The sequence below is a fragment of the Benincasa hispida genome, chromosome 9 (genome assembly GCF_027475165.1).
Source record: "Benincasa hispida cultivar pf3 chromosome 9, pf3_genome.v1.1, whole genome shotgun sequence".
In the NCBI taxonomy this organism is placed as follows: domain Eukaryota; kingdom Viridiplantae; phylum Streptophyta; class Magnoliopsida; order Cucurbitales; family Cucurbitaceae; genus Benincasa; species Benincasa hispida.
This window is the reverse complement of record NC_143486.1, coordinates 83,501,932-83,528,921: the sequence shown is the minus strand read 5'-3', so window position 1 is coordinate 83,528,921 and position 26,990 is coordinate 83,501,932. Positions and strand designations below refer to the sequence as shown.

Genomic DNA, 26,990 nt, shown 5'->3' with positions numbered 1-26,990 from the left:
ACATAGATGAGATGTAGCATCATTTGCGATATTCTAACTAATTAGAATATTTGTTTTATCAAACTGTATTAAATTGTCTTAATTTTGTGTCAAATTTTGAGGATCAAGGATTTTTCAATAAATATTTTATATGATCTTGAATATTATAATTATAATTATAAATTTTGGTTTTTAGATCTAGATAATTTTTTTAGGTTGATTTCATATCTCTACCGTTTAAAAAGATTTTGAAATTTACTTGTCTTGTATTGTATATCTAAACGAGTGGTATTAAATAATCTTTTTGTTTAAACTCTGAAATTAATTTTAAAAATTTATATGAGTAAATGTAAATGTAAAAATAATATAAAAAAATACAATATGTAATGTGAATATAAAAATTGTTTAAAAAATAAAGAATACCTTTTTAATCAAATGTTTTTTAGAATAAATTTTGAAAAGAAGGTAAAAAATCTATAAACCGTAGTCTTGTCGCTGATAAAAAAATATTGTTTGATTATTTATTAAAAAAAGGATACATTATTATATTCTAAATGTCCATATCCTTTATTAAAAAGGACATACTATTATATTCTAAATTTTACATTGGTTGACCTACTTTTCTTTATTTTTCTTTGGAGAATTGGACTGCATGACAAATTTTAGAGTTTGGTTTTGAAAAATGTAAAATCGATAAATAATAAAATCTATACAACTCATATGACATGCATCGAAAATTTTCAATACCTTGTTTTATGAAACTACAAATACATGGTAAGTATAGAATCATAAATCATAACGGGATAATTACTAATTATTGACTCCTAGTTCTCCACTTTCCCTGTAAGATTTTCTTCACCTAATTAGCATTTCAATGCAGATTTTATTATTAGTTTAGATTCTATTTATCCATTGAATTAATCTTACTTGAACTAAATATATTTTAAATATTCAATTCAATCTTACTTGAACTAAATATATTTTAAATCTCCATATATTATCAAATTTCATTTTATCCGGTCACATTTTTTCAAATGTTTTGAATTGTTTTTCATTATTGTATATTAAATTAATTGGATATTTTTTTTCATATTTTTATGCCTGTGAATCTTTCAAATACACTATATTTAAATAATAATTCGGCAGAAACATATCCTTCTCTTCAACCTCCTAAGAATATTATTATCAAATTTGGTTTATCTGACTCTTTTTAAATTGGTTTAACTGTTTGTTACAAAACATATTTATATACCTATTGACTATTTTTATAAGATTTGTTCTCCATTGTTTCATTAAAAAAAACAAAATACCCTCACTTCCAAGTTTGTATCTTTTTAGAAAATAAAAAAATCTAAGCACTCTCATTCTTATATATTTTTAATAAAACACTAATTCTACTTTACTTCTAGTTTGGTCTTTTACTAATTAGTATTTTTTATTATTTAAATTCATTTTACTATTTTTACAAGTTTGAAATTTTTTTGCCATTTTTTCAAATAAAACTTTAAAATTTATTATTTCTCTTGTGAGTTGAAGACCTATTTACTGTCATCTAAACAACACTACATGCCAATAAGTCAACCCCATTTTTGTTGCTCAACTTGAATTTATATATATAAATTTATAATTTGTTAAAAAAAAAAAAACACATATAAATTGAGGGCACACTTGGCCCCTACATGGCTCCGCCCATGGCTATAGCTATTCCCAAAGAGATAGTGTTGTACATAGCCTAATCTCTAATAGGTAGACTAATTAGTAAATATTATGTTTTCTGTTTTTGCTTCTTAAAATTAAGTCTATGGACATTATTTTTCCCTTTAAATTTCTTCTTTGTTATCTATTTTTCATCATAGTTTAAAAACTCAAGCCAAATTTTGGAAATTTAAAAAAATAGCTTTCCAAAAGTTGTTTTTGTTTTTGAGATTTGGCTAAGTATTTAACCATAATGTGGATGAAATAGATTTAATTTCCAAAAACAAAAATAAAAAGCGAAATGGTTATCAAACGTGCTTTAATAAATAAAATTAGTGTTTATATGGAATTAGTTGAATTTGTGATTTTAAGGCTTCGTTTGGGATTGCTGCAACTTTTAAAATAATTGTTGGTAGCTGTGCTTTCAGAAAAATGAGTTGTAAAAAGAAGTAAATTAGTATTTGGCAAAATTTCAGCTTAAACTTGAAAAAGTAAGTTAGAGTGTTTGGTAAATAAATAAAAAAAAAAAATCTTATTTTAGATATAATAACTAAAATAGATTTATAATCAATTTTTTTAAATTTTTTTTATGTAATTTAAAATTGTAAATAATTCTTTAGTATGATAAATTTTGTTTATTATAGATCAATTTTTAAATATTAAGGAAAATAATTTTATTTTAAAAAAATCAATATAATATCCCTTTTCTTTAAATGATGCATTTTAACTTATGAAAAATGGAAAATATACTTGATTAGGTGAGAAATAGATAATATATCAAACAAATCTTCTTTTTAAAATTAGTTTTTAACAAATTTAATTTAAATTTATTTTATCAGATGCGTTAAGATTTTTTACCAATAGTTTTTTGACAAAATTAACGCAATACCAAACATAGCCTAAGTTCGTGTATGTGGTTATTGGAAATTAGTAGGGTTTTTTTTCTTTCAAGGGCAAACATGGTATTTTTGTAACCGGTTATAATTTAATGGGGTCTATTAATTGGTGACTTTAATTTAGTAAATATGAATAATAACGGCGGCAGTGAGTTGAAAGAATTTTTTCAAAAACCATTTGTGAGGTGGGAAAACATTTACTACAATAGTTGGATCAAGAGTATTTAATTTTATTAACTATTTGTATGATATTAATGACATAAAAACCATTTTTGTATGTTTTGCCAACAAAAACATAGCTCAATTAGCATAGTGTTCATACTAATGACTTTGAGGTTTGAGATTCGATTTCCCATTTCCACACTTTCATTACAATACCTTTAAAAAAAAATATTTCTTAATGATAAAGACTTATTACATTAAATTCGAACTTAATTTCAACCCAAAAAAAAAGTCTTTATTAGAATTCTCAATTTTGGTTATTTTCAAATAAAAGAAAATGAACTAACTTATTTATCAATATAGTAAAATGTCCCAGTTTAATAGTTTATTATTAATAGGTAATGACATTTTGTCATACATAAAATATTTTAAGCGGTTTTACCATTTAAAAAATTATTCTAGTGATTATTAAATACAAAATTTAATTTTATGTATAATAGAATTTTTACTTTTTTACTTTTTTTTTTTTGGAATTTAAAAAATATTTAATAGGTCATAGATAAAAATTTCAAATTTAAAGATCCCTTTGACTAAATTTAAAAGTTTAAATTTCAATTATAAATTTAAACACAATGATGAAAGTTTAAAAAGTTAAATTTAAAGTCAATTTGGTGATAATTTAGCGAATAAGCTAACAATTATAGGTTGAATTTTAAGTTTGGAATATATATTAAAAGTTGGATTGTTGAATTCTTTTATATATATATAATTTACAATTTTCTAACACTAACAAGGTTTTGAATAAGAAATTTTAGCTAATAACAAATGATAAATTATTAAACATACAGTTTCCGGAGTTGAATTAATTACATAAACTCCTTTGCATTCTCTTAAAAAAATGTCCTACATGAATCCATTCTAATAAAAATTTTATTATTCTTTTTCATTAAAGTCAAAAGTAAAATTAGCCCAAAGATATTAAAATCATATAAAACCAATTTAAGACAATATCAAATTGATCTAATCCAATACTCAATTTAATATATATCTCAAAATTAAAATTATCTGGGACATTTCTCAAACTCACTACATTAATTTATAAGTTTAATTTATTTGGTTTATTTGACTGTTTAATTTGTTCCATCTAATACAATTTTATTTTTAATGAATTACTTTGTCACCCTCTTAGTAAGGCTATCCATGGCCTTGGCCTCCTCCTTAAGAATAAGCTTCTGAATTTTCCCAGTAGAAGATTTAGGCAAATCTTTAAACACAACAGTTTTTGGAGCCATGTAATGGGGAAGATTATCTCTGCAAAACTTTATGATTTCTTCTTCTGTAGCATTAAAACCATCTTTGAGATTCACAAAAGCACATGGAGTCTCGCCCCAATGATCATCAGGCCTTCCTACAATAGCAGCTTCAAGAACTGATGGATGATTGAAAAGTACAGATTCAACTTCAATTGAGCTAATGTTTTCACCTCCAGAAATTATAATGTCCTTTGAACGATCCTTTAATTCTATATAACCATCAGGATGCCTTACTCCTAAGTCCCCACTTCTAAACCATCCGCCATTAAAAGCTTCTTGTGTTGCTTTAAAATCTTTGAAATATCCACTCATAACAGTGTTACCTCTGAACATAACTTCTCCCATGGTTTTCCCATCAGCTGGAACACTTTCCATGGTGATGGGATCTTTAATTTCCACTCCTTCTAGCCCAATATGTTGCATTCCTTGACGAGATTTGAGCTTTGCTTGCTTATCATCAGGAAGGGCATCCCATTCAGGTTTCCAATGGCAAACTGTTGCTGTTCCACATGTTTCAGTTAAACCATAACAATGGACAATAAGGAATCCAAATTCTCTCATTTTATATAGTACATGAGAAGGTGGTGGAGCGCCACCAGTCATTACGGTTACCTTACACGGAAGCGATTTCTGTTCGTTAATTGGTGCATTGATGATCATGTTCAACACAGTCGGTGCACCGCCCATATGAGTGACCTTGTGTAGAGAAATATTGGTAAAGATTTCCTTGGCAGTCACATTTCTTTGGCAGATGTTTGTGCCGCCTTGTGCAGCTACACCCCAAGTCAAAGACCATCCGTTGCAATGGAACATTGGAACAGTCCACAAATACACAGGCATTGAGGACATATCATTCAGAAGGATTGTGGATAGAGTATTGAGATAAGTACCTCTATGAGAGTAAATCACACCCTTTGGTCTTGATGTTGTGCCTGACGTATAGTTAAGAGAAATTGGATCCCATTCATCTTTAGGATGTTTGATTTTGAAATCGAGTTTTCCAGTGTCTAAAAGGCTTTCATACTCTAAATCATTTGAAGCAGACTCGAATCCGTTGATGTTGGAGGATGGATGATCAAACTCTTTAACAATGACAATACGAGGCAGCTCTTTTGTCGTCGTCTTAGACATAATTTTGATTGCTGCCTTTACAATAGATAGGAATTGGTAGTCTACTATAATGATTTTAGCTTCTGAATGACTCAACAATGTAGAAACCATTGTTGCATCGTGGCGCATGTTGAGTGTACAAAGAACTGCACTGGCCATTGGTACAGCAAAATGAAGCTCATATGTAGCTGGAACATTTGGTGCCAAAACAGCAACCTACTTGAGTGAAATGTGCAATTAGTTGCAAAACTAGGTCAAGGATTATAATCAACAAATAGCGTAATGTTCTCGAAATAATTAGAACATCAAGACTTCAAATTAGATTCGTAACATAAATTTAGATACTAAGAAGAATCAACATCATAAAAAACGGAAGATTCAGAATCAAGATTAAAAGAAACAAAAAAGAATAGCAGCAGAAATTTAGTGGTTCCGCTTCAAAATAAGACCCATATCCATTGATCGAGCTAACAATAATCTTCAGTGATGTACAATGCACACTCTCAACCTATCTCCAATTCGGTTTAAATGCATTGATAGAACAAAGAGAGAACGAAAAACTAAAAATACATCAACGAACGAAATGGAAGAGTTAAGAATACAGACCACATCGCGGCGAGAGATTCCGAGTTGAACTAGAGCAGAAGCGAGTTTGGTACATCGTTCGAGAGTCTCTCTCCAAGTGAAGCGGACATTTCCATAGACGAGAGAAATTCTGTCGCCAAAGACGGCGGCGGCGCGCTCCAAGAAGGTGATTGGAGTGAGAGGAACGCAATTGGCAGAGCATCGGTCGGTTCCTTCCATTGAATTTACAGTCGACGAAAGAGAGATTGAGAGAGAAATTGGAAATGTGAACTTCAAATAAACAGGCAAGGCAATTTATGTTTATCTCCTCCTCTGCCTTCTCCAACTTATATAATAACCAACAATAAATAAATGGTCAAATTCAAACATATTTTTAACAAATATTCTATTACAAATAAATAGAAAAAGAAAAATAAAATGTAACATATAATTTAAAATATTAGTTTTTAAATTTAATACTAATAAATATAATGTAAGTTTTTTTTTTTTAAAAAAAAAAATAAGTATTCGTTTTCTTGTCTTTTTATTTTTAGAAATATTAATTCGTTGTCATTAGAGCATATTGCACTTTTTGTTCAAATAATTAATTTAACTTCTTTTACCAAAGAAAAGTTTAAAGGAAAAAAAGAAGTTAATATTTGGGTGTATCTTATATTTTTGTATATATTTGAGAAGATGTACTTGGAAGGATTTATTTATAAATTATAAAGGATTTTGTTTTCAAATATAGAAAAATGATTCAAAATATTTATAAATATAGCAACATTTTACTGTTTATTTGTGATAGACTGCGATAAACTATCTATTTGTGTCATGATAGACATTGATAATAGTCTATCACAGCACATAGACTGTGATATTTTGTCATTTAAAATAATTTTTCAATTATAATTCAGACCTAACTATTTTTCAAGGATAATTGTAATTGATAGCATTTTTAGGAATAATAACTAAGTGTATAACATCATTCTTAAAAAAATACAAATATAGCCAAGACTATCATTGATAAAATTCTATCGTTATTAGACTCTTATTAGTGATATGGTCTATCATGGATAGACTCTTACAAATAATATGGTCTATCACCGTTAGACTATTTAAATTTGATCATATTTGTAATTTTTTTTACATTATATTATAGTTGCTAATACTTTGAATCTAATGTCTATATTTGTAATTATCCTATTTTGGAAAGACAATCTAAGGCATGAGGAAAAAATTCCTCATTATTATGATATTAATTACATTGAAGCCAGTTTTTTTCTTTGTATTTCATTATACATCCATTTTGGAAAGGAGAATTAAGGTGTTTCTTAATGATAAAGACCATTAATTTCCTCAGAAAAAAAAAAGACTTTATTATATTAAATTCGAACTTATGTTTCAGTTATTAATTTTTTATTTTAATTCAAATCTGGTCCGTTTTAAAAACTAGTTGGTCATCCGAAGTATATAAAAGAAAAATTAAATCTTTAGGTAAATAACTTTTTTTGTGTATTTGAGAAAAATAAAAAATTAAGTTATGTCTATGTTCCTTTAAAGAAAAAAGAAAATAAGGTATGCACTCTCTCCAAGAATAAGACAAGGATAAAAATAAAATATATTAGCAAATTGGAATTTTTTTTTTTTATATCTATATTTTAATACAGCTTAAAAAACCGTTTTTGCGACTCTAAAAGCTATAGTTAAACCAACCAATGAATCTCATTCCCAACTCTTATGCTTTTCTTTTTAAAACTACAACTATCATCTTTTTTTACTTAATAAAAATATTTGCATATAATATATATCAATTAAGTTGCATGGTTCAATGGTCATATGTAACATTTTTTTTTCTTTTGTACCTACGTGGTTGGACTAGACCATAAAAATGGGTACAATTCAACTAGTTAACAAGTACATAAGAAGTAAGAAACTCTACAGGATCCATTCCTACTAAAGATGTAAAATCTATGGCTTCTTCATTGTGATCAAAATATCTAAACTATAATCAACATATTGATTTTAAGTTTTAAAGCCATTTTTAGTCCTTAATTAGTATTAAATTCTAAACCCTAATCTACAAATATCCTCCCCATTTGGAGAATCTCAAATCCCACTTGGCCTTTTCATTTGATTAAAACCTTCACTACATTCCCTCATCTTCATCTAACCGTATCCTCATATGTTTTCTCCCATCCCATTTCCCAATCTCCACTTGCATTACATAATCATATTGTTTCATTTTTAAATCCATAACCTTCCCTACACACTCACTCTCACACGCTGGCCTACACTTCGTCCCGCTCAGTAGCCCTCCACTCGACATCGCCATCACCGGTACTTCAAATCTCCTCGGGGGAAATTCGTATTGTCTTTTCGTCACTATACATAACGGCAAACACATTGTCACAAACTATAGCACCTCGAATTTTTATTATTTATGTAATTTCAGTCATTTTTATTAATTAAGGGTATTTTTAAAATTTTTAGACTTAAGTGTAATTGTAGAAATTTTTAATTATTGATATTGAAATTATTCAATTTGGAAATTAATAGATTGACGTTGAAATTATTCAATTTGGAAATTAATGGCAGGAATTAATTTCATTTTGGAAAGAAGGGGTGTTTCAACTTAATGGTTTAATCGGAGGGAAGTTACGGAAATTGGACTTTTAATGTCACACAAATTTAATTTGAAATTAATGTCAAGAATTAATTTCATTGTAGAAGGGGTGAGTTAAATTATTTGTAAATTGAAAATTTTACGGGAGAAAAGGATTAAAAGTTGGAAGCAGGGTCTGATTGAAGGAAGAATTTGGAGATTGGAATATTGAGGGTGGTTGTTGCTCAGGCTTCGTTGGGGAATTGAATTCAAAGATTTATTATTGAAGACTGCCGCTTGGATCAATATTTGAATCTAGTATCGAGGTAAGTAATCTTATTATTGGAACTGTCCACAGGCCAGACACTCTATATGCTAGCATAATGGATGAATATCAGGATAGAACGATAGCATGATAAACGGATAGTATAGTATGTCTGATATATGTTCTTGTATGAGAATCTGAAAGATTTATTTGTGTACGTAGATACTTGCATGCTAGTAAGAGATGATACTTGATTCACTGAGGTTGTATTTTATATAAGGATATTGAGGCGTATATGCATGTTGTATAGTCATGATATTGAGGTGTATATGTATGTTATAAAACCATATTGTGATAATTGTGATGTTGAGACTGTGATAGTGTCTTTATTGATTAGTTAGATGCCCACTAAGTATTGTGTTTCCTTCAGAATTCACCAGAAGTAGTGGGCATACTTAACTACAGTAGGATAGAAACCAATTTTTCATGTATGCATGTGTCCCATGAGGACTAGAGCAGTTTTTATGTTCCGCCAGAGGTAAGCATCTAGAGGACATAGATACCTAGCCCAACCCCAGTAGTGAGGTTACTTACTGAGTATTTTATACTCATACTTTCTCATGTTGTTGTTTCAGATAAAGGAAGAGACGACGATTGACAAGCGGAATTCGTGATCGAGCCATTGGGACCAGTTTTATGCTTCCAATCATGATATTTAAATTTCTTTTCATATTTTTTTCAACTTTCAGTTTTGCTGTTTGAAACTTACTATTCATAATTGTTTTCAGACTTGTTATTATCATTTATGATTTATGGGTACCCCATTATTTGTTTTTAATATTTGAATTTAATGAAGGACTTTTGAACTTACCTTATTTATTTAGCATTTATTTCACTATAAAAGGGTGTCATTTTAGTTCCATGCATGCATGTATTTAGTAACGGCCTAACTTAAGTCCTAGGGGGTCGGGTCGTTACAGTTGGTATCAGAGCCCATGTTTTGGGTTCTGAAGACTGACTTACTACGTAAGTCTAGGTAGTCCTTATGGCCCAGTAACGGATTCCTCGTCATCGTCAGGTACGTCTTATCAATTATTAGTTTTATAGTAGTTGTGCATTAAAATATTTGTTTAGCTTAAATGCACTAGTTATATTCTAATGCTAGGTCAGTTACTCATTAGAAGTTATTATAAGCGGATTATTCAGGTACGATGCTACAAAAGGAGAAAAATAAAACAAAATTATGAGGTCAATTGGCACTAGTTTATCTCATGAAAATTCTGTTAGAAACAAACAAATATATACCTCAGTTCAAAGATCTTAAAGGTTGATGAAACTATGTAGAGTTATGAAAATTTAGAAATAAAGATATATAAATGTTTAAGCCAAGGAATAGAATTGTCTAGATAAGAATTCATTAAGGACTAATGTTATGTTTTTTTTTTCTTTGTTGAGTAGTGCAAGTGGTGTTAGTATAAATAAATTCCTTCACAGGCCACGTACTCAAGTATAAGGTTAAAAGTTGTTTTATGGATAAGAAAGAGAAAAAAAAAAAGACTATGGATTTATTAAAGGTTTTGAGATATTAAAACCAAACATTTTGAGAGGAATTTTGGAAAGGATTAATAAGTCATAATCACCTTGGTAATACTACGACTTGATGGACTAGGTAAAGTATATGCAGTGATATGAAAGATTTTTTTGGAATATCTAGCTAAGTTGATGTCATTAAAGGAAGCCAAAATAGTTGCACATGAGTTTAGACTTAAAGGGGATAAAACAAAGTGTTATTTGTTTGGGTTGAAGGATTATTTTAGAGTACCTAGATTAACTAAATCCATAGCCTTATTGTGATGAGAATATCAAAGTTGGACAAATTGGAACAAACGAAAGTCTTTTAGAGTTTAAAAGCATGAAAATTGGCAAAGGAGAATTCTACAATATGAAAATTCTTAGTGAGAGAGATAAGATTTATAGAGGAGTTAAAGTAAAATATATAGTAAAGAGATTATGTTCCACTTGGAAAGTGGAAAAAAAAATGCATCCAAGAAAGTTTACTCTTTTGGAAAGAGAAAGGAATTTAATATGTTCAAAACTCCTAAGTTAAATATGGTTTGGAGGCATGATATAAGGGGTTACAAGGAATTTGTTTTGGTGTAAAAGAAAAATATCTCATTATCATATGGAGCTTTAGGAGAATATGAGTTGGATGGAAAGATAGCTTACATAGGTGAACGGTATGAAACTTTGTTTTAATACAAGAATCTGTTACCGAAATAAAAGGTTGAGAAGGGATAAGCTTAAATGGAACCAGTATAGTAGATGTTCAAGAACTATTGACATGGTATGTTGAGGTTTCATTAGTTAAGAGGTAAACCATTGAGGGCATTAGTAATATTTAAGGGATTTTGACGTAGTGTGCAAGTTTGAAATATGAACTAGCAAGACCATCAATTTGATTGAAAAAGGAACTTAATCCAGCTCGAGGTAGACAAAAGTGGTATATGCACAAAAGTAAGTAAGTTGGATCTTCCAATATCACCATTGGCATAAGGGATAGACTTGTAATAAAGTTGAGTTAATAACAAGAAGTTGCTATAGATGGGTTCGGAGCAGTACAAGATAGTATGTTTTCCCTTGCATGGGCAATGAATTAACTAGCTCTAGGCAGTACGAGTAATTAAAGCTATGACTTATGAATAAAGAAGATTTTTTCGTAAAAACTAACTACAGGGATCAATTACGGTTATTACGAGGTTATGGAAATATGTTATCATTTGACTAATGCTTTAGCATCTAGGGACTTCAAAACCTCCTTTTCAGAGGGAATTTTAGACTCATCCACAACAGGGTCTAAGTAATGATATGTGATTGTTTTAAGGTTAAAGAATAATATGAGGATTGACTTAAGCAGTTTTATAGCCCATGACAGTATAGAGCCTCATTATGAGTTTCTCATGAATGTGAGACTTAATTAGACAGAGTTATTCTCAGACATGTAGACCCTAAGAGAGACATCACAGTCGACGCTTCTAGAGTAGAAACAATATTCAGTTGAGCAGATTTATTCTGGTACGTATCTTTAGATAACACATTATATAGCATGACCAGTTTCTCCACTACAGATATGAAGTTTCCCTTGTGACAAAATGGTAAGCTCAGATATATGTTTTTAGTAGATAAGACTTTCTTAAGCTTATGACAGTTTTCATAGTTCTCAGCTTGAGCGTGTTAAAGTATTGTTGGTTTTCAGCATCTTAAGTTTCATAGTTATATATGGAAGGGGTTGTCACATCTCTTTTGATACTAGTTTCAACTATGTCAAATAGTGACTCTCGTTTTATATCTAGTTTTTGGAAGAGTCTTCAGTTAACGTTAGGTACTCGATTGGATTTTAATACAACTTTTCACCCACAGACTGATGGTCAGAAAGAATGTTTGAACCAGATATTGGAGAATATGTTGTGCACTTGTGCGTTATAGTTTTCAGGGAGTTGAGTCTCTCACTTGCATTTGATGGAATTAGCATAATAACAGTTATCCGGCTACCATTGGCATCTCGCCATTTGAAACGCTCTATGGGAAGAGTTGCAGGTCTCCTGTGTGTTAGGATGAGGTAGGAGAGAGGAAATTGCTAGGACTTGAGCTAGTGCAAGCCATGAATGGGGCAATATAGAAGATCAAGGCTCATATGCAAACAACTCAGAGCAGACAGAAAAGCTACGTCGACGTGAGACGTAAAGACCTAGAATTTAAGACTAGTGATAAAGTGTTCTTAAAGGTGGCACCTATAAAAGGTGTTTTGAGGTTTGGAAGGAAAAGAAAGCTGAGCCCGAGGTTCATTGGACCTTTCGAGGTCTTGGAACGAATTGGTCTCTTAGCTTACCGATTAGCATTGCCTCCATCACTTTCTTCAGTTCATAATGTCTTCCATGTTTCGATGCTGAGAAAGTATGTAACAGATCCGTCTCATGTAGTTGACTTTGAGTCATTGTGGTTGAATGGAAACTTGAGTTATGAAGAGAGGCCTGTGCAGATTCTCACCAGAGAGGTGAAGATGTTACGCAATAGGGAAATAGCAGTTGTAAAGATTTTGTGGCAGAATCACTAGTTCGAGGAAGCCACTTGGGAATGAGAAGATGAGATGAGGACCCAATACCCAGAGCTTTTTCAGGAATGAACTTTCGAGGACGAAAGTTCTTTAAGGAGGGAAGAATATAACACCCCGAATTTTTATTATTTATGTAATTTAAGTAATTTTTATTAATTAAGGGCATTTTTGGAATTTTTGGACTTAAGTGTAATTGCGGGAATTTAATTATTGAAGTTGAAATTATTTAATTTGGAAATTAATGAATTGATGTCGAAATTATTTAATTTGGAAATTAATGGATTAACGTCGAAATTATTCAATTTGAAAATTAATGACAGGAATTAATTTCATTTTGGAAGGAAGGGGTGTTTCAACTTAATGGTTTAATCGGAGGGAAGTTACGGAAATTGGACTTTTAATGTCACAAAAATTTAATTTGAAATTAATGTTAAGAATTAATTTCATTTTGGAAGGGGGTTATGTTATACAAATTTAATTTGAATTTAATGTCAAGAATTAGTTGACATAATGTCAAGAATTAATTTAATTAGTGCACAAATTTAATTTGATCCAAGCGGGAGTGAGTTAAATTCTTTGTGAATTGAAAATTTTACGGGAGAAAAAGTTGGAAGCAAGGTCTGATTGAAGGAATAATTTAGAGATTGGAATATTGAGGGTTGTTGTTGCTCAGGCTTTGTTGGGGAATTGAATTCAAAGATTTATTATTGAAAGCTACCGCTTGGATCGATATTTGAATCTAGTATCGAGGTAAGTAATCTTACTACTGAAACTGCCCACGGGCCAGACACTAGATATATGCTAGCATAATGGATGAATATCAGGATAGAACGATAGCATGATAAACGGATAGTATAGTATGTCTGATATATGTTCTTGTATGAAAATCTGAAAGATTTATTTGTGCACGTAGATACTTGCATGCTAATAAGAGATGATACTTGATTCACTGAGGTTGTATTTTATATGAGGATATTGAGGCGTATATGCATGTTGTATAGTCATGATATTGAGGTGTATATGTATGTTATAAAACCATATTGTGACAATTGTGATGTTGAAACTGTGATAGTGTCTTTACTGATTAGTTAGATGCCTACTAAGTATTGTGTTTCCTTCAGGATTCACCAGAGGTAGTGGGCATACTTAACTACAGTAGGATAGAAACCAGTTTTTCATGTATGCATGTGTCCCATGAGGACTATAACAGTTTTTATGTTCTGCCAGAGGTAAGCATCTAAAGGACATAGATGCCTAGCCCAACCCCAGTAGTGAGGTTACTTACTGAGTATTTTGTACTCATCCTTTCTCATGTTGTTGTTTCAGGTAAAGGTAGAGATGCATCGACGATTGACAAGTGGAATTTGTGATCAAGCCACTGCGACCAGTTTTATGCTTCCGCTCATGATATTTAGATTTCTTTTCATTTTTTTTTCAACTTTCAGTTTTGCTGTTTGAAACTTACTATTCAGAATTGTTTTCAGACTTGTTATTATCATTTATCATTTATGGGTACCCCATTATTTGTTTTTAATATTTTAATTTAATGAAGGACTTTGAACTTACCTTATTTATTTAGCATTTATTTCACCATAAAAAGGTGTTGTTTTAAGTTCCATGCATGCATGTATTTAGTAACGGCCTAACTTAAGTCCTAGGGGGTCAGGTTGTTACACAAACGAGACGTCCCCCGTGATAGAAAAATTGACATGCGCAGCGGAAATAAGAATCAATTTTACTCTAATGGCCCAAATTAAACATGCAACCCAAAAGAATTAATTAGGGTTATTTTGAAATAATACCTTTGAAGCTCCCGAAACTCGTCTATCTCCGCTCGAACACGAACCAGACAACCACTAGAACTGACCTACTATCCTCTGGACTAAGAACAGGGTTGTGGGACCCGATGGATGAAGAACCCGAGAGAGAGAAAAAAGAGATGGAAATAGTATAGTGAAATTGGGTTGGGTTTGATTTTTTTTCAGCCCAATTTTAAAAACTAATTTTGCAAATTTCTAAAAGTTTTTAATCCAAAAACATAAGCCCATATTTATAGAAAAGGGCAATGCAAAATTGCCTGAAATAATTTCATAAAATCCCAACCTAGAATCCACTAACTTAGTGGGCTTAATGTCTACACTATAAGTCAACACCTAGCCCACTATTTTGTCAGTGGAATTATCCAATAAAAACTACTAACTTTAGTCAAAGGGCAAAATAGTCATTTGGTCTATGTCAAACTTTGACCAAAAAGTCAACATTTTTACTTTTTATGATTTTTTCCGTGTTGACTAATTTTGACCTCCCGAGCATGAATCCACATTCATTTTCTCGAAATTCAAATCACATTTGAATATAAGGTCGGTCAAAGTTTGACTTTTCAAAGTCAAAAGTCAACTCTTTGACTTTTTACATCTTTGACAATTTCTATTATTTCTGAGCTTCCGAATATGAACGTATTCATATTCTTGATATTTAAATCACATTTAAATATTAAAGTTGTATCTCTAAACTAAAAAACCGACCACTATATCACATATGCTTGTCGGTTTCTCTCTCTTCACCTAATTCGAACAATTCGAATTATTCTATCATATTATTCTAAGTTTATTCCATATGAGCTAGTAGGGGAACCTAATGAACCTATAGATCATGGGCTCCAACGATCCGAGATTAGCTGGCTAAACTCTTTAGACGAAGCTAATCAACATTTGTTAACTAACGAGTCATTCCACAGTTCCGTAGTTGCACTCCCCTCACTATAGATATATTTGTGTCCATTTGATATAACCATGATTAGTAAGTTAATCATTCACAGGTTTTTTGTAATCTTAGCTGAGTCATAAAAACCGTTTAACCCCCAAGACTACATCTTATTCCTTAAGTTCCACTGATCCTCTAATGAATAATTGGTTTAAGGTCCAACCTATAAATCGAACCCCTCTCGGGCCAATGAGAGGGTGGGGCCTCTTGTTCAAGACCTGGATTCAGTACTAAAGGGAACAACCTATCTACTATCCCTATAACGGGTAGGAGTGATTCCGTCTTGCAACCTATGTTCCCAGATATCCACCTGATCTTACCCCTGAAATGGGAGGCTTATTTGGCCAGCGAAAATGAGCTTCCCTCACTTATGCAGATCTAAAGATAATTCCGAGTGAACAGAAGTTCGTGGTTAGTTCAGGATTAAGATTAAGTTACCTAGGTCATCAATTAACGAAATAGTCAGTTTTATACATTAAACGGCATTTAGAACATAAAAGTGACTATTTCATGGTTCAGTTTTATGTAAACTCTTTACATAGGATGCCCCCATTTTCATGTCTCCACATGAACGGTTTAGGATCACATCGTTTGTACTAACTACAAAATGGGTCGCATCCATAGTGTCCCAAGAATAAGATGCCCAATCTTATTCATATACTATAGACCATTTTGTCTATATATATTTGAACTTGATCCACATTTATGTCACTACATAAAGTTCAAACTTAAACTTAATAGCCTCAGAACCTTAGTTTATTGGATTCATGAATATAGAATTTAAATTTAAAAATTTTCAATAACTGCTTTATTGAACAAGAATAAGATATTACAAACTACGAGTTTTAGGATATAAAATCTAACACCCCGTAGTTAGTTAGGCCCTTAAGGCACACTACAAGAAAATTGATCATTTTTCTAGGTCATAACATTCGAAAAAAAAAAATCATTTAATAGACCTTCGATACATCTTTCTTCAAAGGTTATCTCAACCTTTGAAAAGTGTCGAAATAGATCTCATTGAAAAAAACTTTTTCAAAGGGTTACTAACCTTCAAAAATTATTATTTTTCAAAGGTTTATTAACCTTCAAAAATTATTTTTTTCAAAGGTCACATATCTTCGAAAATTGTCAAATTATTCATCGAGAATCATTTATTTTCAAGTGGTCTTTTTCGAAATATTTCATTATATTTGAAGTTTATAATACTATTTTCAAAGGTTTTAAAGCCTTCAAACATACTTATTTATCAACAATCGTAAAACCTTTGAAAATTCTCTCGTAAAAACTTTTAACACATTTCAATTATTATTGACAAATCTCAAGAAGGTTCTTTTTATTAATTCACCTTTCTATAATACCCTAAATTACAAGTCAGGGGAATGGAATAGAAAGAATAGAAAACTATTTAGATGAAAGAACACTTAGATTTTTCATAAAAGTACACAAAAAGATTTTCTAAATTATGAACATCCATAACTATTGCATTCAATCAACTGGAAAAATTGTTTATATATCTTTACCATCATTGGTGGAAATCTATCCTCACAATGAATTTCTAATTCGATAATTGATGATTGAGTACTTGCATGTCAACTTTTCTTTGTCATATTCTTGAAGACGCTCAGACAACAAATCTGCTTCAACATCATCTCGAGTTTTAAGTATTGTATTACTTCATCTCTTACATGGACAATATAATTGATAGGGGGTTGCATGCATTAATGCAAAATCTAAAATCTTCCAACTATATTTCTATATTCTTGCAATACTTAATTTTCAATTTGCATCCAACTTCTATCCATGTTATATAATGAGCTCACAATAAGAATGTGAAACCTCCTTTGTAAAAAGTAAGAGACTGCCTGAAAATGAGTATATAAAGAGAATTATTACATTAATGCGTCAAATAAAAGCTACAGTCTCTATATTAGTCCAAAAGATAAAACTATGTCTCTATTAGACGTCTACCACATGTAACTAGACCTTGCAGGTCATGATGATGAGCCATCAACTCAACAAGAAAATGAGTATTAAAACTATGATGATAATTGCGGCTAAGATCAAGTTCTTAAGTATTGACATGGGTGAGAGAGATTTAATGTGTTTGAAGTTAAAAAAAAAAAAAACAATAGTTAGGCATAACCTGCTAAAAAATAAAACGTATATGAATGCCATCAACCATTCTGCTTAATTAGTAAATGAAACCAAATTATTACCTTAAGCTAGTTTATTCATCCGAGTACAAAAATTTTGCAAGAATAATTAATATCAAGATGTCAACATCAAGGAAAAAATTGAACGATACAACAATCAACAACTAAGCAACTCAAAAAACAAAAGGGAGAGAATGAGTACTTGGATATCTCTGCCCTAAACAATAGAATCATTGACAACAAAAGCCCTTTTCCCGTTGACTATCAATCTTGTGGCACAATACAAGGGGAAAAGTTGCATCAAATTGGAGAGGAAAAATGCCCTTTTCTAGTTGCAATAATAAGTTTGTTCTCAAAACTGAGGTAAAAGGAAGTAGTTAAATACCAATGTTAATAAGAAACATGCTGCAAAAATATCATTAACAGATGGTAGGAATAATTAATTTGTGAAAACAGGTGATGACATACATTAGGTTATAACATTCATCCTTCATTTTCTCCCCATCTAAGTTACCCCTTAGCTGACTTTTTCTTGCTGGATAAAAGAACATTGCACAAAATTGATGAATTGACATCATTAAAAGTAAGAAACTCAAAGTAAAATATGAAGGAAATTCAAGAAAAATAATTGAAAAAATTAACCCACAATGGTAATAAGAAGTCACATTATGCAAACTGCATAAGTTCTCATGAGCCCTTTAATGGTTGATCTTAACAGCTACCTTCTCTGATAACCCAAAGATCGATTACACAAGCACCATGTTTGCTCGAGATAGCCTTGCTCTCCTATTACTACACATTATTGCTAAAGGCTTCGAAAAACTATCCAGTGAGGCCTAAAAAATGTGGTTGTCTTAATAATCATTTGACATAGATTAAAAAAATCTGCATGTTTCTTAACAAATCTGTGGCGACTTAATCAAATAAATTTTATATGGCCTTCTAGGCATATCAAGAAACTAACATTCTCTCCCCTCAAACATATTAATTATTCCTACTCGTTTTATACCCCAAATGACCTATTTTTACTATTGGAGATTAAGTTTTTAATCATTCTACAAAGATATCACATTTTTCTTCTCCAAAACTCATAAACATGCTTCAATTTACTTTTTCTCTTCTTTTCCCCCCCCTCAAAGCAGATTCTGATTAGGAAGATGATGGATAACTTCATATCTATGAAGCACAGATACTTCACATGAGGCAAAGAATCAGTATCAGACACGTATTGGATACCGATACTTCCAGATACTTTCCAGATACATATTTGACACGCAATTTGACGTATCTATTTCTATGTATACTTTTTTTTTTAAGAAAAAAGACAAGTAACTCATCTAATCTTTCCTGATCTAAAATTAGGCAACCTATTTAAAAAGTCCACTACTTGAGTCTAAAACTAAAAGAAAAAATAAATAAATAAGGGACCAAACCCTAAACTAGAATTATCTAATCTCCATCTTCACATTTGAGTCCCCATAAAATCCACCAAAATATAAACCATTTGGATATCTTCAACAATAAGTTCTTCGTTTATCTTCATACTTCTCTCTCTAATCTTCTTCTTCTTCTTCTTTGCAATATGATTCACTTTTCTATTGCATTTTATTAACTATTGTACTTCAACATCTTAGATGTTACTTTTTTTGTATTATATTTCAGTGTTTGTATTCTATTTTGTGCTATTGTTATTAACTTGTATGCTAAATTTATCTATATCCTAGATTTTTTTAAAGGAAAAAAAATGTATCTTCAACGTATCAGTATCCTCGTTTTTTAGAAATATATATATTAAAAATATATATAAAAAATGACGCATCCTTAGATGTATCCGTATCTTAGTTTTTTAGAAAATGACGAATCGTCGTATCCGATCGTATCCGTATCATGTAGCCGTATCTGTGTCTGTGCTTCATAACTTCATATAATTAAAAGCAGGACATACTGACACGAAAAACATTCATGTTGATTACCCTGCCACTACTGAAATTTGACCCACAAGCTATGACATACATTGTTCCTCTATCATAATTCCAGTTCACAAGATCTAGTAAGTCTTATTGCAATGATTATCATGCTTCATCATAGAAATTCAATTGTGTCCAAAACTGAAATTCGCAATACATTGCTTCGTGGAATATGCTAGGCTTATAAAATAGTACTGACGAGGAGGAGAAACGCCACATTTGAAGCATTCAAAAAATCGATCGATGTCGTCTTTCATGGTCGATGCCATTTTCTTCAAGGTTTTGTTATGTATTTGATATCTTCTTGCGAACATGTTCTCAGTGAGTCAAGATAGTACACCACATTATCATACGCATTAATAACAATTAATGACCGGTGATCACTAAATACACAACTAATTAATATTTTTGCTACTAAATTTAAGTTAAATCATTAGTAGGTTTTCCTCCAAGTTCATCATAGAGAAGCAATGAAAAGTACTAACCATCTTGAGAAAAATGATGAGATTTCCAAGTCAAAAGCTTATTATTTTAGTCCTTACAAACACATAGAAATAAAAATAATAATCTTCTGATTTGGCATTTAAAGAAATAAAAAAAAATGATGATTCTTAAAAAGCACATTTTCTCCAAAGTATTGTGGAACTATCATCAAGAAACCAAAGACAATGGGATGTTTTCAGTTTGGTAGAAAGTAGTAAACAATGGATAAATTAAAATTTAAAAGTTATATCTAACTTTGAAGTGTTTGATTTCTTTCATGCAACCTCTACCATGAACATATATGGAATCTCTTTCGCATGGATCACTCAATTAAACAAAAACAAAATACAAATTCAAAGACAACTCTACCAAAATTCATGATTAAACAGAAACAACCACAAAATTCAATTTCTAATTTAAGCAAAATCATAAACAATATAAGCATCAACGTCAGTTCAGAAACATCCTGATACGGAGTTTACTTGATGACTGAAACTTGGAATGTGAAGTTGAAAACTCAATAGTTTTCTAGGACTTTGGTATGTAAATCAAATAATAAAAACAAAGTCAAATTGTGATGTTGGAATTTCTACTTATATATAGGGTAGGGGGCGGATGTAGCCAAGTGGATCAAGGCAGTGGATTGTGAATCCACCATGCCCGGGTTCAATTCCCGTCATCCAAGACCCTTGACACAAATAGACGCATCACAAGTTCTATTAATGGCTGTTTTGATTCTTTGGAACAACTCGATGAATTTAGTAAATCTTTTTAGGAGGACGTTGGTAAAAATGCTAACTCGATGGAAGTATAGATATGTTTCTCTCTTGCTGACTCTCGGTTTGCCTTATTTCCTAAAACGATAATAAATTTTTTCCAAATTTACTACCACCCTTCTAACAACCAACAACCAACTCAAACAAAAACTAAATAATGAACAGAACTACAAAATAACAAGCAACCATAAAAAGTAGTAGAATCAAGATCGTCATTGTTCACTGGCTATAGCCCAGTCAACCAAATCTTTTAGTCTTTATCTTCATGGTTTAGTTTCTTTCTTGCCTTTTTGGAAGTTATGGAATTAGGATTTGCAGCTAATTTTCTAATCAATGATTATCTTCTAATCTTAATTAATTTTGTTATAAACCTATCCACTTAGTCTTTTTTTAGAAAAAAAAAAAAAAAAACTATCCATTTAGTCTTAACAATAATATAAGTAACAAACAATTAGATTGGCATTCCAGTTAAATAAACTTTAATTGGGTTGATATGATATAAACATAACCCTTTAAAGGGCTAATTAATAATCTACTTTTTTTTCTTTTTATATTCGGAGTGTTTGAACCAATTTACGTACATTTAGATAATCTCACCGGACAACTCGCCTGACCTTACAACATTTAAAACTTTAAGAAACTTCATAGGATATTAAATCTTTAGTAGGACGGCCACCTATTGGACTTAGACCAAAGTTTCACATTAACAAGGTAAAGGGAGGATCTATGATATCTAAGCGATGACAACTATCTCTAATGACATGAGGTATTTTTGAGTGAAACCAAAAGCTATGAGGGCTATGCCCAAAGTTGACAATCTCAAAATCTCATACAATTGTGAAGATATGTCACTACAAGAAAATTGACCTATTTCGACCATCTTTTATCGAAAGTTATAAAAAATCTTCGAAAAAGATTACATTTATTGAAGGTATTGAAAAACCTTCAAGAAATATGTATTTTTATTGAAGGTTCATAGAAACCTTTAGAAAAATATATATTTATTGGAGGTATTAGGAAAACCTTTGAAAAAGATATAACTTTATCAAATAATATTAAAATCCTTTAAAAATGTATTACCCTTTATCGAAGATATTTAAAAAAAAAAACCTTTGAAGATATTAAAATTCTTTGATAAATATATTATCTTTCATCGAAGGCCTTTAAAAAATCTTTGAAAAATATATATACTTTTATCGAAAGTTATAGACACCTTTGAAAGAGATATACATTTTTCAAAGGATTTTGAAAACTTTTAACTTTTAAACATCTTCAAAATAAATATACATTTATTGAATGACTTTAAGAACATTTGAAAAATATATTTTCTTTTATCAAATGATTTTAGAAAACCTGTGAGGAATATTACTTTTTTAGAAGGTTATTAAACCATATGAAAAAATATATCCATATTTTATCCTTTATTGAATATTTTTAAAACTTTTTACAAAAATACAACTATAAGAATTATTAAAAAAATTTAAAAAGATAATATTCATAAAACAGTATTAACCTTTATCAAAGGTATTTCTACCTTCGAAAACAATATTTTTATCAAAGGTTATTAGAAGCCTTCGAAAAAGATGTATATATTGATAAAATTAAAGGTTCAAAGTTAAAAATATATTTTTGTGTATTTCGTATAAATTTAAAGAAGAAAAAATGAAAAGAAAAAAAATAGAAATAAGCTCTCACACACAACCCACTCTCACCCACTCTCCCTCTCGAAATCCTACGAATCCCTCATTCCCTTACCGCCGCGCTCTCCACCCTCGCCCTCTCTGCAATCGCTTAATCGCCGACGGTATCTCCGTTATTGTCTCCAAGCAAATCACCATCGAAGGCTCCATCAGCATCTTTGTCTATTAAGTGCCAAAATCCTCTCCGATGGCCGTGCCTACTTTGAACTCTCGACCTTGCCCTAACATTATTATTGATTCTGTTTAATTATCATTCCGTAGACCTTCATCATAAATATTTGATGTGGAAAGAACGAAAGACCTTCCTCATTCTGGAGACCTTCCTCATAACACTCATAATTATTTGATGTGTTAAAAATAATTTTGTATTGGGAGAGAACGAAAGAGGGAAGAGTAAGAGAGAGAGCGAGAGCGGAGAGAGCGAAATATTGAGAGAGAGCGAGAACGGGGAGAGCAAGATATTGAGAGAGAGCGAGAACGGAGAGAGTGAGATTTTGAGAGAGAGTGAGAGTTTCTAGTTTTTTTCTTTTTAACTTGGGAGTTTTCAGCTTGATATGTTATTCTTTTTAACCCATTTGGAAACACACTCATTTGGATAAATCTTTTATTGCTCGTAGATGGGTCATTTCATCTTTTTGGTTCATCATATTCTTATGCTTTTTAATTGTTGCTTGACATCATAAAGATTTTATTATTATTTATAATTAAAAAAAAAAAAAAACTCCATCAAAATCTTGACCTCACTACTGTGATATTTCTGTTCTTTATATCAATAATAAAGTCTTATTTATAGACTTGCATGTGAAGGTTTTGAGTGTTGATTTGATTTATTATGTCCCCAAATTATTATCTAAAATATATAAATTTGAATATTGAAGTTTTTTTTTTACCTAACTTTTTAGATTTAGACTATCTGATGTTACTATTTATGTCGACATTTAAAAGCTTCTATATCAAAATAATTACTATTCATAATATATAAAAATAATAAATTAAAAAAAATAATATCTCATAAAAATAAAAAAAAATTAAAATTAAATATCTCATTTATATAAAAATAATTACAAAAATCAATGTGTCCCACAAGGCGAACGTCGTCAATTTCGAGCTGGTTTTCGTCGTCGACTTCGAACTTGAGGTTACTCGGGTTCTTCTTGATGTTGCTCTGGTACCTCTACAGGCGCTTCATAATATAAATATTCATTATGCTCTCCACAACCCCGACCATGTCCATGCACGTATGAAAACGAAGGACCAGCCTCTAAGTCATAATGTCCTGAACGAAATGCTGGCACTAGCATAATCAGTTTGACTCTGCGTCTGCATTATAGGGAGCAACTCTTCCACATTATGTGCAATCTCATCAAACTCATCATCTTCTCGAACAGGTTCTCTACGTCTAAGAGCTGGTGGAGGAACAATAGGTATATCGTACATATAATGAATTTCCTCCATATAGCTTTGGTTGTCACTACATATAGCAAGAACCTGGTTCGGATCATTCGCAACCTCACGGAGTCTACGGTTGTTCGATCTCTGTGAATTATAAAACAATTAGACAATATTTAAAATAAATTTAAATTAAAAATAATTAGTAATATTCATTTACTAGATGACCCACGGCTACTCTCGGACGAGTGACGTAGCGCCTTGTGATATTATTATACCAATGAATATATTCTGGAGTGACATCTGTGTCAAACTGTTCAAGAGAAACCCCCACTGCAATAAACCTTGCACGATAGTGCCATCGCACTACCAAATGTGCAACTTTTTCGGACCAATCTCCAGTCCTTAGGTCAATATCATGCAGTACGGGTTCAATATTACAAGGCGATGGGACATCCTGCTGAAAACCGAATTGTCTCATCACCCTATCAGGAAGATGCCACTCACCAATGTGAAAATATATGAGAGGACTCATCGTGCACCATATGTTTTAACCATTCGTACAAAAATTCGATAAAGTTGTTATTGAAATTATAATCTTGAATCTAATAAACTAAGGTCCTGAGGCTATTTAATGTAGTTTGAACTTTATATAGTGACATAAATATGGATCAAGTTCAAATATATAGCCAAAATGGTCTATAGTATATGAATAAGGTTGGGCACCTTATTTTGGGGACACTATAGATGCGGTTCACTTTGTAGTTAGTACACGATGTGATCCTGAATCGTTCATATAGAGATATGTGAGTGGGGGCATCCTATGCAATGAGTTTGCATAAGACCGAACCATGAAATAGTCACTTTTTACGTTATAAATGCCGTTTTGTGTATAAAACTAACTATTTCGTTAATTGATGACCTAAGTAACTTAATCTTAATGTATAAAACCTAGGTCTTGAACAAGGGTCCCCACCCTCTCCTTGGCCCGAGAGGAATTCGGTTTATAGGTTGGACTTTAAACCAATTGTTCCCCTACTAGCTCATATGGAATAAATTTAGAACAGTATGATAGAATAATTCGAATTGTTCGAATTAGGTGAAGAGAGAGAAACCGACAAATATATGTGATATAGTGGTCGGGTTTTCAGTTTAGAGATACAACTTTAATATTTAAATGTGATTTAAATATCAATAATATGAATACGTTCATATTCGGAAGTTTGGAAATAATGGAAATGATCAAAGATGTAAAAAGTCAAAGAGTTGACTTTTTTACTTTGAAAAGTCAAACTTTGACCAAAATTATATTCAAATGTGATTTGAATTTCAAGAAAATGAATGCGGATTCATGCTCGGGAGGTCAAAATTAATCAACACGAAAAAAATCATAAAAAGTCAAAATGTTGACTTTTTGGTCAAAGTCTTGAGTTCCATCACAAACATATATCTATACTGGCTGACTACATGTATGGTTGTCCTAGTCATACAAAATTTATCTCTCCACCTAAATTTTTAAATTGATAATTTAGAATTTAAATATCAATTATCTGAAAATAGACTTCCACCCATAATTTGTAGTATATATGCTAGTGCATAACTTATGACGGTTTTCTCGTCTGCATCATCTGTGAGCTCACGAAATTGTGTTCTTAACTATATTAAACTTAACCTCGATCCTTTAATCTTGTTGGCAGGTGGGGTCGCACCGAGGTACAGTTGACAAACTTCTAACCAGTCATTGTACATCACTCCGGTGACCGGCTCACCGTCAATAAGTAACCCCAACAACACTTCTATGTCTTGTAGAGTGATAGTGCACTCTCCAACAGACATATGGAATGTATGCATCTCAGGCCTCCATCTCTCGACTAAGGCTGTGATCAGATGCCAGTCCAACTGAATAAATCATAATCTGGCAACCCCATAGAATCCAGATGTGCGCAGTAGCGTAGTATTCGAGGGTGGAGCAGGATAGTGCACTGGAGAACTGCCTCTCGACGCCTGCAAGATATTTCTCCAATAGTACGATCTCGTCATATAACAGATGATCGATGAATGGACTGGTCGTACAAAACATCGGGATCAATAGGTCTTGGGTTTAAAGCCATGATCTGAAAAAAAAATATTTATTTCTCAATTAAAAAAATGTACAACTTAATTAAAAGAATAATGTATAAGTTAATTAAAAGAATAATGTACAAGTTAATTAAAAGAATAATGTACAACTTAATTAAAAGAAAAGAATAATATACAACTTAATTAAAAGAAAAGAAAAATGTACAACTTTATAATAAAAAAAATTGAATATAAATAAATTTATTTACTTTCCATAGATAGAGCGAGACTGTAATCATTACTTTCCATATATACATGACCAATGAGAAAAAAAGCTAGTAATCATTAATGGAAAAATAACAACAATAACAGAGAGAGCGAGATGTTCAGCGAAATTGTAAGAGAGAGCGAGATTTATAGCGAGATTTCGAGCGAGATTGTAGGAGAGAGCGAGATAGTCTTCACTTTATTTGAAACTTTCCATAAAAAAAAATATATAAAAAGAGATAGTCTTCACCAATGAGAAAAAAGAGCTAATAATCATTAATGAAAAAATAACAACAATAACAGAATTTGTCCTAACTGGTTACAAAATTTACAACAATAACAAATATATTAGATTATTATACTATAATTAAATATACAATAGATTATTAAAAAAATTGAATATACAATAAATTGAATATATTATATTATTATATTATAATTGAATAATCATTAGACTATAATTGAATAGTAGAGAAAAGTGTGAGAGTAAAGAATAATGTAAAACTTTATTGATTACAATAAAAAAATTGAATATACAATAGATCTCGCTCTCTCCAACAATCTCACTCTCTCCTACAATCTCGCTTTGAATCTTACTCTCTCCTACTATCTCGCTTTGAATCTCGCTCTCTCCTACTATCTCTGTTATTGTTGTTACTTTTCCAGTATCGCTCTCTTCTACAATCTGCTTCACCCACTTATGTTCTTTGTCGAGGGTTGAAGTTTCGACT

General features: G+C 31.1%; 1 protein-coding gene across 1 annotated transcript; it reads right to left on the bottom strand.

Annotated features, from left to right (window-relative positions):
* Nucleotides 1–3,747: 3,747 nt before the first annotated feature.
* Nucleotides 3,748–6,057, bottom strand: LOC120086816 (butanoate--CoA ligase AAE1-like). Its single transcript, XM_039043606.2, has 2 exons — nt 5,762–6,057; nt 3,748–5,371 (listed from the first exon to the last, which is right to left on the bottom strand). The coding sequence occupies exons 1-2, from the start codon at nt 5,957–5,959 to the stop codon at nt 3,902–3,904; spliced, it is 1,668 nt and encodes a 555-aa protein (XP_038899534.1). The 5' UTR covers nt 5,960–6,057; the 3' UTR covers nt 3,748–3,901.
* Between the last annotated feature and the right edge of the window lie 20,933 nt (nt 6,058–26,990).

What these genes read in the sequence shown, in the direction of transcription:
- LOC120086816 (XM_039043606.2), bottom strand. Translation starts at nt 5,959, where the DNA reads ATGGAAGGAACCGACCGATGCTCTGCCAATTGCGTTCCTCTCACTCCA. An exon ending in GAATCTCTCGCCGCGATGTG is followed by an intron (nt 5,372 to 5,761) that starts GTCTGTATTCTT and finishes TCACTCAAGTAG; the next exon opens with GTTGCTGTTTTGGCACCAAA.